The 11685-nt window shown below is 42.6% G+C and overlaps 1 protein-coding gene across 1 annotated transcript in view; it reads right to left on the reverse strand.

Moving 5' to 3' along the window:
• The window catches only part of Kiaa0355 (KIAA0355 ortholog), a 113459-nt gene that overhangs the window by 7812 nt on the left and 93962 nt on the right, over positions 1 to 11685 (reverse strand). Inside the window, exons 9-12 of the mRNA XM_004636724.2 lie at positions 10816 to 10941; positions 8633 to 9666; positions 2880 to 3045; positions 867 to 1004 (exon numbers count right to left, since the gene is read on the reverse strand). Of these exons, the coding sequence (XP_004636781.1) occupies positions 867 to 1004; positions 2880 to 3045; positions 8633 to 9666; positions 10816 to 10941 (1464 nt within the window). The remainder of the gene's footprint in view (positions 1 to 866; positions 1005 to 2879; positions 3046 to 8632; positions 9667 to 10815; positions 10942 to 11685) is intronic.

Genomic DNA, 11685 nt, shown 5'->3' on the forward strand with positions numbered 1-11685 from the left:
CTTATGTTTACACATAAGTCCAGAAATCTAAGCATATACAACCTTGTAGCAGGACAGTCCCGCAACATTCCTTTTCCTGTCTCCTGCCTTCGTTCACCACCCCCTTCTTTTTGAACAATCATCTACCTGAGAGACAGCACAGCAGTAACTGGCATGTCATGACAAGCAGCCCATATTCAGAAGACCAGAATGACAGGCACTGCAAGCATGAACCTACTATTACAAATTGCCATCTTTAGTGCAGTTGCTTAGTTCACAGGTATCAGTATATATAGTTAGTCAGGGTGAGAATCATTTCAATTAACTGCTAGATTCAAAAATCTTCTGAAGAATCTCAGGATCATTGCCTTACTCATCTTCTACATATAACTGTATGGCTTGCCACGTCATGTTTCCTAGCTCTTCTCCTGTTCCTCTCTTAATTATTTAGTCCTCAAGTTCTTGCTTTCCTTTTAGTTGTACTATACTTTTCTATTTGTATTTCTTCTTTTGAGCTCTTATACTAGGGAAAAACCTTGTCTCTTGAATACGAGTACGATCTGCCTATCACACTGGTATTTTTGTCTACTATGAACCCATTCTGTCAACAAGAACTTGACCCCATGTTGATTCACCTGGTCTATAAGCTTGTGTGCTGGCCCCTCAGAAACCTCACCAGACCAATCCCCTCTTCCTCGAGGAGTTACCTCCTGAAAGTGTTCTTTGGAGGCCCTTTGCCAGACAGTGCTGGTAGAGCCCTTTTAGCTCTCATAAGGCAGCATGGGAGCAAAGTTGTATCTCTGGCCCTCCTTTCCCTCGAAGAATATGTGCTGGGTCACAGTCACATGCCTCCCTCCCCTCTCCGTCGTATAGGAATCTCTTCCTACCTTCTTTGCTTGACAGCAGCAACGAGGTCTGGCCCTGAAAACATGGAGAACAAGCTGTCCCCATTGGCTGAAGACGTCTCATCACTGGAGCTGGCTGAGTCTCCCTGAGCGCCTGACCAGCCGCTGTGCAGGCCATCCCTGGAAGGCAAAGAGAAGCTGGTCTCCAGCCTGCAGCCACCAAGCTGGACACTGACTGGACAGCTGAGGCAGTGCTGCCTGCCACCCAGCCTGAAAGGGGCAGTTCTTACCCTGTAGTCTTCTCTATTGTCTAAATGAAACAGCAGTGTTCTTTCTCTTTTTTCATTTTTTGGTACTGGGGATTGAACTCAGGATCTTGTGCTTGCCAGGCAGGTGGGCTTATGACACTAAGCTATATCCCTGGTCTTCCTTTCTCTTATTTCAAAAGTGACATGTAATTCAGTACCTTCTTTTCTTTTATTCCACACAGAAGCTTGTATGTAAAATTTATTTAAAATTTTATTTATTTATTTATTTAGTGTGTGTGTGTGTGGCCAGCTCAGCCCACCAGGGGGTGGGGCTGGCTGGCATGTGGTGCTGGGGGATTGAACCGCGGTCCCTGTGCTTTGCTTTGCTTAGCTTGTTCTAAGTAGGTGCTTTAGACCACTGAGCCATCTAACCAGCCCGTAAAATTTATTTTTGAGAAAAAAGTCACATACTCTTTTGCCATTTAGCTTTATTAGCCAAGTAACAATATGGAATGTGAGAAATTTCTGATTTCTGTGATAAAAATCTACAATTCTTTCAATACACTGGGATCTGAATCATAGCCTATGTTTTCTTTTTCATTAGTTGTGGGAACTTAACCACACACAAGGTAAATGCTCTACCACTAGTAACACCCTCAGCCATTTTGTTGTTTTTTGAGGCAGGATCTGACTATATAGTTGAGATTATCCTTGAAGTCATTATGTAGCCCGGGATGTCCTTGAACTCACAGTAATCTTTATGTCTCAGCTGCCCAGGTGCTAGGATCACAGGTGCGCACCAACATGTCTAGCATCCTTCTTATTCTCTGAAACAGGGTTTCACTATGTAGTTCTAGCTGGCCTTGAAATCATGACAGTCTTCCTGCTTAGCCTCCCTGGCACATGCCAGGCTAAGATGGTATGTGCCAGCATGCTTGGCACCTATGTATTTTTATATATTTTGGGTTTTTCTGTAGTTCAGGTTGACCTTGAAGTCACTATAGTATGTGGCACAAGGTGGCCTCAAACTTGAAGCAATCCTCCTGCCTCAGTCTCCTGAGTGCTAGGATTACAGGTGTGTGCTATCACCTTTTTATTTTTTTAGACAGATTCTTAGTCACTGGGCTTGAACTTGTGATCCTCCTGGGCCTCTACAGTAGCTGGAATTATATACAGACATCATCACACATGGTTGTCTTTTTTATTGGTGGGGCTGGTGCTGCTGGGAGTGGAATTCAGGGCCTTGCACATGCTAGGAAAGTACCTTGACACTGAGCCATACCCTAGCCCCATCCTTGCTTCTCCTAGGCTATAATTATAGCATTCCATAATTCATATGAGTTTCATAGTCCTGCTCATCGCAGTATAAAGATTGTGGTCAACAATACAAACACCAGCATGTAAGATCTTTGTCTTGGATAAAAAATTTGTTTTATGTCATAATTTATATTAATCGTGCATATACAGGGGCACATTATACTACCTGACAACCTGCAGTCATAAAAACTCTGATCCTGGGGCCCGGGAGATGGCTCAGTAGAATAAGTGCTTGCCTGGCAAGCGAAAGGGTCTGAGTTCAATCCCTGGTTCCGCAAAAAAACAAAACAAAACAAAACAAAACAAAACAAAACAAAACAAAACAAAACTCTGATCCCCTGGAGCTGTAACCTCATCCCTCTTTCAAGGGGGCACCTGGAATTCAAGTGGTGGCCAGAGTACCAAAGGTCAATTGAGTCTCCCTTCTCACAGACCCCATCCAGGACACCCAGATCCCAAACTCCTATTTGCTGCTATACCCAGCACTTACCCTTCTGTAAAGAACTCTGGGAAAGGCCAGGTCCGGTGGGTATCATCCATGGGTGGCCAGTTGCCCCTGGGGTTGCCCGGGCGGCGACTGTGCTGGGCTTGCCGCTTCTGTTGCATGGCCTGGCTCACACCTGCCACGTAGCGTGCAAATTCTGGGTCTGAGCCCACTGAAAGGAACAAACAGGGTTTGGGGCCAAAATGGCCTCTTAGTTCCTTCTGTACCCGCTGAGGATGTGTTACTCATACAAAATGGGAAGTGGTAAGGAGGTGTGAGGTTGTGCTCCCAAGAGTTGGCTGCAAGATGTATTGAGTAGAGTGAGAAGGAACTTTCAGGAATGTGAAGATGGTGTGTGCAGACTATAAGAAAGGGCTATGCTTAGGAGAAAGGCAGGATGAATGTGAAAGGAAGACAGAAAGGAAAACATTTGGTGTATGTATGATTGCTTTTTTTTTTTTTAGAAATCTTTTTTTTTTAAGTTCTTGTTTTTTTGTTTATTTTTATTTTTATTTATTTATTACATTTATTTATTGTGTGTGTGTACAGTGGTACTCCAGTTGATGAACACTTTTGTTTGCAAACAGTGTGGTTTTCAAAAGGTAGTGTTTGACAAAGTTTTGTTTGTGTTTGTAGACAGCATTGGGTGGCAAATATAATCACAGCCATCTTCCCCACACAAACACAAATGTGGCCATCTTTTCCAAAATTATAGAACAAATTAAGTTCGTAAACTGAGGCACCTGTAGTAATTAGTTCTATATTTTCCAATATCTTACATTACTTAACAACTTAGGAAATCAGACGATGGCTTTGGCCAACCAGTAACTTGAAGCACTTGACAAATAGGCAGAAAGCCCTGGGTTGGATCCCCAGCACTGGGGATGGGGGAAGATTGTTAGAAACTATCTGTGTCACAGGGGCCGGGGAGATAGCTCAGTAGGATAAGTGCTTCTTTGGCAAGCGCAAGGGTCTGAGTTCAATCTCTGGTTCCACCAAAAAAAAAAAAAAAAAAAAAGTATCTGCATCACAAATAAAAAATGAGTCAACACTGCATACCTTTTACCTACAAATTGGGAAAGACACAAGACACTAAGGGCACAACCCCTCTTCTAGTCTGATTTTAGGGCACTGTGTGGGAACCACTGCATGAGGCTATGCCACCTGTGAACTGCACAAAGGTGTGTATGCTAGAAGAGGCTGCAATCAAGCATGGATCTCAGTTCATTAAACCATGCTCCAGGGCTCTGTTTGTTGAACAAGAACGCATGCTACATTCTAACGTGCTGAATTTGCACAAAGGGCTATACAGACCTTAGGACCGAGGGGTGCCTCCTACAGGAAAATCTAGGACTTGCAGGTAAGAAAGGAACACACTTAAGAGTAAGATTGGTAGATAAAAACCAAAAAACTCTCAGGGCCTCAATGTAGCTCAAAGATGATAAAATTCCGCAAAACACTGCTTTTACTCATTTTTGAAGACAGAGTTTGAAAATGTAGTCTAGGTGGCTTTATTTTTTGGAGCCAGGGTCTCCCTTTGTAGTGCAGGCTAGTTTTGAACTCACAATTGTTCTTGCCCAGCCTTACAAATGCTGAGATAACTAGTATGTGCCACCACTGCTGGCTGTATCTATATTCTTGATTTAGTTACATGACAAGAAGTGTTGAGAACATTTATCACCAATTGAGGAAATATTCCACTTCCAGCCCACAGGTGGCAGCCAGGTGGGGTTGCATTTTCAAAGAAGGGTAGAACCCTTCCCCCTTCTGTGGCCTAGGAGTGTGGGTGCAAGGTGCCCTACATCCATCTGCCAAATGACAACAAGAGTAAGACAGCACAGATGGCCCTTGGAGGCTTTCTGAAAAATAGAAGCAAACATGTCTTTCTATTAATGATAGGGTATTATAGCAAGAAATATCCTTTTCTGGTGGCTATTTACTTGGACAAATACTTGCTATGCTGATTTATAATTTTCCTATGGATGGTTGCACTTCTGTGTTCCTTTTGGGAAGTTAGGAAAAAAAGGTCTACATCTATATTAGGTACATACATATGTTATGTACTTTATCATATACTCAATAATTTAGAAGGTTGTTTTAGCAGGGGGGAGTTTCTTTGCTTTTATTTTTTTTTGGCAGAACTGGGGATTGAACTCAGGTCCTTGCATTTGTCAGGGAAGCACTTATTCTACTGAGCCAGCTCCACGGCCCCTAGGAGTTTCTTTTTTAATTCTGTCACCAGCAAAGAGACACCTTTTTTTTTTTTTGGGGGGGGGGCACAGATTGGGCTTAAATTTAGAGCCTGCCTACTGAGATATATCCCCAGTTTTTTAATAAAGGTTTTCATTTTGAGACAGGGTCTCACTAAGTCACTAAAGTGCCCAAGAGTTCAAATATGTGAATCTCCTGCCTCAGCTTCCCAGAGTGCTGAGATTACAGGTATGTACCACCATGCCTGAAAGGTACATATTTTTTAATCTATCATTTTCCAAAATTTATATAACTTTGTTTTCCTCTTGTTGCATTTGCTAGAAATTCTAAGTCAAAGTTACATGCTACTGGTTAAAATGACTAACCCTGGCTGTTCACTGGTTTTTTGGTATCCCCTCCTCACTTTATGGTACTTGGGGGGGCCAGATGGCTCAGTGGAATAAGCACTTCCCTGGCAAGCGCAAGGGCCTGAGTTCAATCCCCAGTTCTGAAGGGGGAAAAAAAAAAAGGAGAAAAAAAAATTATGGTACTTGGAATTGAACTCAGGACCTTGCATATTTACTGTACTGAAATGATTTCTGTTTCATTATGTAAGATATTATTCACTATTGGCATTTGGTAGAGTCTTTTTTTTCTTTTCCCCGGTACCAGGGATTGAACTTGAGCCTTTGTGCATGCTATCTCCTAGGCCCCTGGACAGTCTTTTTTATATTCAAGAAATTCCTACCAGGTGTGGTAGCACACACCTATAATCCCAGGACTCAACAGGCTGAGGCAGGAGGATCAGCCTGAACTGCATGGCAGGACCTTGTCTCAAAAAACAAAAATAATTCCTTCTATTCATATTTTACTTTGAGGGGCTTATTTTGCTCTGCTTAAAAATTGCTAGTGTCAAAAAAAGTTGCTAGTGTCTTTTATCAAAGGTTTTTATAGCATCTATTGTTAAGACCAGTTTTTCAAGGACTAGGGAGACAGCTCAGTGGCATAAGCACCTGCCTGGCATGTGCCCGAAATCAATCCCTGGTACTAGGGGAAAGGAAAAAAAAAGCAGTTTTTCTTATTCCACTGCTTGACATATAGTACTGGATTGTTGTATAGTAAGCAGAGCACCTTACAGGAATCATTCTTATACCCCCAAATAATTATAGTAACACTTATTATGCCTTTGAAACAATGATAGATTATCTTGCCTCTATCCACAATCTCCATGTTTGTAAGTGAAATGCACTAGAGTGCTTTTTAAAACGACCCTTATGGGGCCGGGAGATGGCTCAGTAGAATAAGCGCTTCCCTGGCAAGCACAAGGCCCTGAGTTCAATCCCCGGTTCCACAAAAGAAAACAAACAAAAACAACCCTTGTGCCAGGGAGATGGATCAGTGGAATAAGTGCTTGCCTGGCAAGCACAAGGTCCTGAGTTCAAGCCCTGGTACCACAAAAAAACAAACAAACAAACAAACAAACACCCTTGTACCTTGGGCACAGACACAAGGTGAGCTCAAGGCCAGTTCGAACTGCATAGTTAAGAACCTTGCCTCAAAAAAGACAACAAAACCCTTAAAAAGTTTTTATGGTAAATTTATATTAGCTTCATAAAAATGACTTAGGTATTGTTTCTCTCTCTCTCTCTCTCTCTCTCTCTCTTTTTTTTTTTGGTTTTTTTGAAACAGGCTCTTATTATGCAGCTCAGACTGGCCTTGAGCTCACTTGTAGCTCAGGCTTTTTTTCCCTCCTCCCACAGGCTAGTCTTGAACTTGCAGTGATCCTCCTGCCTCAGCCTCCAGAGTGTTTGGTTACTTTCCTTGTGTAGTTTAAGTACCTTGAATTCATCTGTGCCTTCAAATTTGGAAAACAGCTCTTGGGAGGCTGTAAACAGGCAGATCACTGAGTCTGATCTAGTACTGAGACCCTGAACACCCTGTAGACCTTTCCCTAAACATTAAAAAAAAAAAAAAAAAAAAAAAAAGTTGCCTATGAATATATTCCTCCTAATACCATTTCAACACTACCTTACCTAAGAAAATAATATGCATACATTGCCATATCCCCTTCCCATGCCTACCCTGCTCTGTGAGGTACGGGCATTGAACAAGAACCTTTGCACTGAGCTATATCCCCAATTCTTTTTTGGAGATAGGGTCTTGCTATGCAGTTCAGGCTGGGCTTAAGCTCACACGGTAGCCCATGTTAGCCTGAAACTTACAATCCTCCTGCTTCAGCCTCCTGAGTGCTAGGATTATAGACGTGCACCACTACGGCTGGTTGCAATCCTTTTCTTATTTTTTTTGTTTTGAGACAAGGTCTCACTAAATTTCCCAGAATGGGCTTGAACTTGATCCCCCTGTCTCAGCCTCCTGGAGTGCGAGGATTATAGGGAGACACCACTATGCCTATGTTTTTCTTTTTCATTAATTTGGTTTTATCCCTATTTTAGCTCTGTATCTAAGTTCTAATTTCTTAAGAGTAAATCTAATAGTATTTTCTCACTAAGTTAGGAGAACCTATATTCAATGAAAGCACGGAGTTGTTCTACCATCTTTTTTTTGTGGAACCAGGGATTGAACTCAGCACCTGCCAGGCAAAAGCATATTCTACTGAGCCATCTCCCTAGCCCTGTTCTACCATCTTAAATAAGTACTAGAATTTGGAAAAAAAAAAAAAAAAAAAAGAATTTGGGAAAAGAGCCCTACAAGAACAAGTTGTATAGTCAAGGAAAAAGTCACTTACAAAGGACCATCCACCTTGGCTCCCAAAAGTAGGAGGGCCTAGACTGATATTCACATAAACTATATGATTATGAGCCACTCAATTAACTTCTTTTAGCCTCAATCTTGTCCTCTAGAAAGTGAAGTAGTTGCAATTTTTCCATCTCTTCCTCTCTCTCGCTCTTTTTTCTGTGGTACCAGGGATTGAACTCAGGGCCTTGTGCTTGCCAGGCAAGCACTTATTCTACTGAGCCATCTCCCCAGCCCCATTTGCTTTCCTTCTTGCTAGATCTGGCCTACTTGTTTCTCACACAGTGAGAAAAGGTCTTAAAAGGGTGATTAAATTCTTTTGCCTTTAGCTTTTTTCTTTTCTCTCTTTTTTTTTTTCTTTCTTTTTTTTTTTTTTTTTTGAGACAGGGTTTCACTATGCTGTTCAGGTTGGCCTTGAGCTCACTTTGTAGTCCAAGTTGGTCTCGAACTCACAGTGATCCTCCTGCCTCTGCCTCCAGAGTGCTGGGATTACAGGCATGCGCCACCATGCCTGGCCTTTTCTTTTGCCTTTGTAAGCAAGGTGTCACAGATAGGCTTAAGAAGTACTATTATTGGGGCTAGGGAGATGGCTCAGGGAAGCGCTTATTCCACTGAGCCATCTCCCGGGCCGCTATTTATTTATCTTTTGAGACAGGGTGTTGCTCTATATTCTAGGCTGGCCTGTGTTCAAGGTAATCCTCTTGCCTCAGCCTCCTGAATCATGCTCAGGTTTTAGGTAGGCACCACCATACCCAGCCAGAGAAGCCCTACATTTTATGTTCCAATGGTATAAGAAATGGGAAGGCTTCACATACCTGCAGGATCAAAAGGCAGAATCTCTCCCAACATTCCAAAGACTCCATCACTTTGGTCACGGTTTGGCCAGGTGTTGTTTCTAGGTCCCTGTGGCTTCTGTCCCAAAACCTCCGACATCACATTATCCATATAGCTGCTCACTAGACCCAAGCTGTACAAGTCAGAACTGAGATCAGATATGCCAGGCCACTGAGCAAGAGGAGACAGACCTGGTCCTATGGGCTGTGCTGGCTGCTGGGTGGAGCCATGTACCCATTTTCCAGGTGCCTGAGGCTGAGGTGGGGGCTGTTGTGGCCCAATGGGTTGCGGCAGGTGTTGGTAGTATTGCAGCTGGGGCTGCTGCTGCTTTGGGGACTGCTGCTGAGGTGCAGGACCTGGCTGGGGCGTTAGAGTTGTGTGTGCCCCGGCTTGTGGTGGTCGTGCTGGAGGGGGCACCGGCAGTGAGGGCTGCTGTGGCTGCACGGCTCCTGCCTTCTGTTCCGTCACCAAGGCTGCAGCAGCAGAATTACGCCTTGTCACCAATGGGGAGCCCTGATGTGACTGGCCCATGTTAAAGCCTGAGAGAAAATCTATCACCTCTTGCATTTCCTGATCAGTTGGTAAGTTCATACCCTTGTCATCCTTGCCATCATCCCCATGCAGGAAGTTCTCACGCCTCTCCAGGAGGAAACCATTGGCCATTGAATTGTTGGAATTCTGAGCTGGCTGCGAAGGATCTGTAGTCCTAGGGAAATTACCAATGTTCAAAATGCTTTGTAACCGTGTATCAATGTTTGAGGGCATTTTGGTCTTCTCTTCTGAACACCCAGCTATGAAGACATTTTTGGAAGGGGTATTTGGGATGGAATAACTCGTGCTGCTGCTAGAGCTGGTACATGATGCTTTCTTGGTGAACCGGGATGTCAGTTTGGAGAATGTCTTCTGGAGGCCACCTGAAGATTTGTTTCCATTTCCAGAAGGCAAGTCAGCCTGATTCCCAAAGTCACAGATCTCTCTCTGAAGCTGGATCTGTATGCAAGGTAAAGCTTGCTCTCTATTTAGGGACAAAAAGAAAGAAGAAGAAGAAGAAAAGAATAAAAGAAGGAAACAAATCAAATATACATATTGGAGAATGAAATGGATCTCTTTGTATTTAAGAAAGATTTTGATGCCTGGCATGCATGGGGCCCTGGATTCAGTATTAAGGAACACACAGAGACTTTAATAACAAGAAAAACTCTGTGGTTAACATCAAGTTCACTTATTTTATAGATACATAAATGAACACTCAAGGGGGGAGGTTGAGTACACATAATCTATAGCCTCTAACACAAAGCTGAGAAAATGGTATATCCAATAGCAAGTGAAAGCAAAGCATTGCTAGACTGAGGATACCAATGGCAGGGTCTGGCTCTGTCTTTAGGACAGGGACCAAGAGCCAGGCAGTGCCAGGACAGTGGGCCAATCCATGTAGTACAGATGGTGTTGGGGAGGACTCCGGTCACTATACATCACTGTTGTTGAATGGATGGCTGTTACTTCCAAAGACGTCTAAGTACTCTTTTCCTGCGTAAGAGAACACTAAAGATAGAAAGGGCAAAGGACAGGAGCCCAGGCAGGTGATGGCTGGTGTAACTATGCAAAAGTCATGTCACTGTTGTACTCAGGAGTTAGGAAATAGAGAGGAGGCCTAGCTAGACGTTTAAGATCTTTTTTTTTTTTTTTTTAAAGATGTTTAAGATCTTTATCAGTCTCAAAATTGACAATTCACAAAGAGATAACCTGGCAACTGTCTGCTGCTTTCAGATACAAGTAAATTTCATGAAGGATATATAAGTACATTTTCTACACATTTTTCTGCTCTCAGTTCCTAATGGGATCATGAATTGGATAAAAAGTTCCATTGACGGACTTACTCTCATGACAAAACAAATGAGAGCAAAATGTGAACAAACTGGGGAATCTGGCAATGAACAATTTGTTCTACTCTTGCAATTATTCCATAAGTTTGAATAATCTATAGCCTCTAACACAAAGCTGAAAATAAAAAATTAGCAAAGAGCTCTCTTTCTTGCCTATTTACACCCACACCATCAGTGACATGAACACACATAAAACTGTCTGAGGTCGCATTCCCTCTGGGTGTGGACCCAAACGCACAGCTCTTCCACAGACAATCCAAGAGACTGGTAGGGAAACCAACCTCCCTGCCCTCCAGCAGTTTAGGTCCAGCACAGCCGTGTAGAGCACATCCACCAGGCCCAGGGTCTTCTCAGGATCCAGGCTTCTCTGAAGCAGGGACATGGTGGCAGGGTCTTCCTTCAGGCACCTAAGCACAAAATAGGGTGAAGTAGTTTTGGTGGCACTTCTCTGTGAACAGGTTTGAAGCAAATTTCATGGGCAGGGCTAAAACCCTTATAACTTTTGGGATCCAATAAAAACTGAGTAACTATAAGAACATGTAGAGAATGACTGGGCTAACATTGGAACTCACTGCTCTCCAAAAAGTAGAAAAAACAATAGCACATAGATTCTTGTGACAGTAATAAATACATAAAAAGAAAAAAAGAATATTTCCAGTGGAGTTATGCCCTGATAAAGCCACTGTATGAAGAAACTACTGTAAATAAAAAATGCATTTAATACCATATCTAAACTAACAAAAAAAATCATAGCTTAGTCTAACCTACTTTAATAACGCTCAGCCTTCCATTGGACAAAATCATCTAATGCAAGCCTTATTTGTGTTGAATATCTTAAGTAATTTATTGAATACTATATGGAAAGTGATAAACAGAATGGCTGCATGACCACGCTTTCACACCACTGTAAAGGTAGAAAAACTGTTGTGTTTCTTTTGAGATAGGATCTCGTCATTCAGGCTGTCCTTAAACTCGCAGTAATCCTCCTGCCTCACCCTGGGTGCTGGGATTTCAGGTATGCATCACCATGTCCAGCTGAATCTGTTAATTTGAATCATAACATTAGAGACCATCTACATAAATTTGGTTTTTGTCCCTAGTTCCTGACACAGCAACACACCTAACTATATAAAACAAATATTAAGGGCTGG

Source organism: Octodon degus, unplaced genomic scaffold (assembly GCF_000260255.1).
Source record: "Octodon degus isolate 3935 unplaced genomic scaffold, OctDeg1.0 scaffold00083, whole genome shotgun sequence".
NCBI classification, from domain to species: Eukaryota; Metazoa; Chordata; class Mammalia; order Rodentia; family Octodontidae; genus Octodon; species Octodon degus.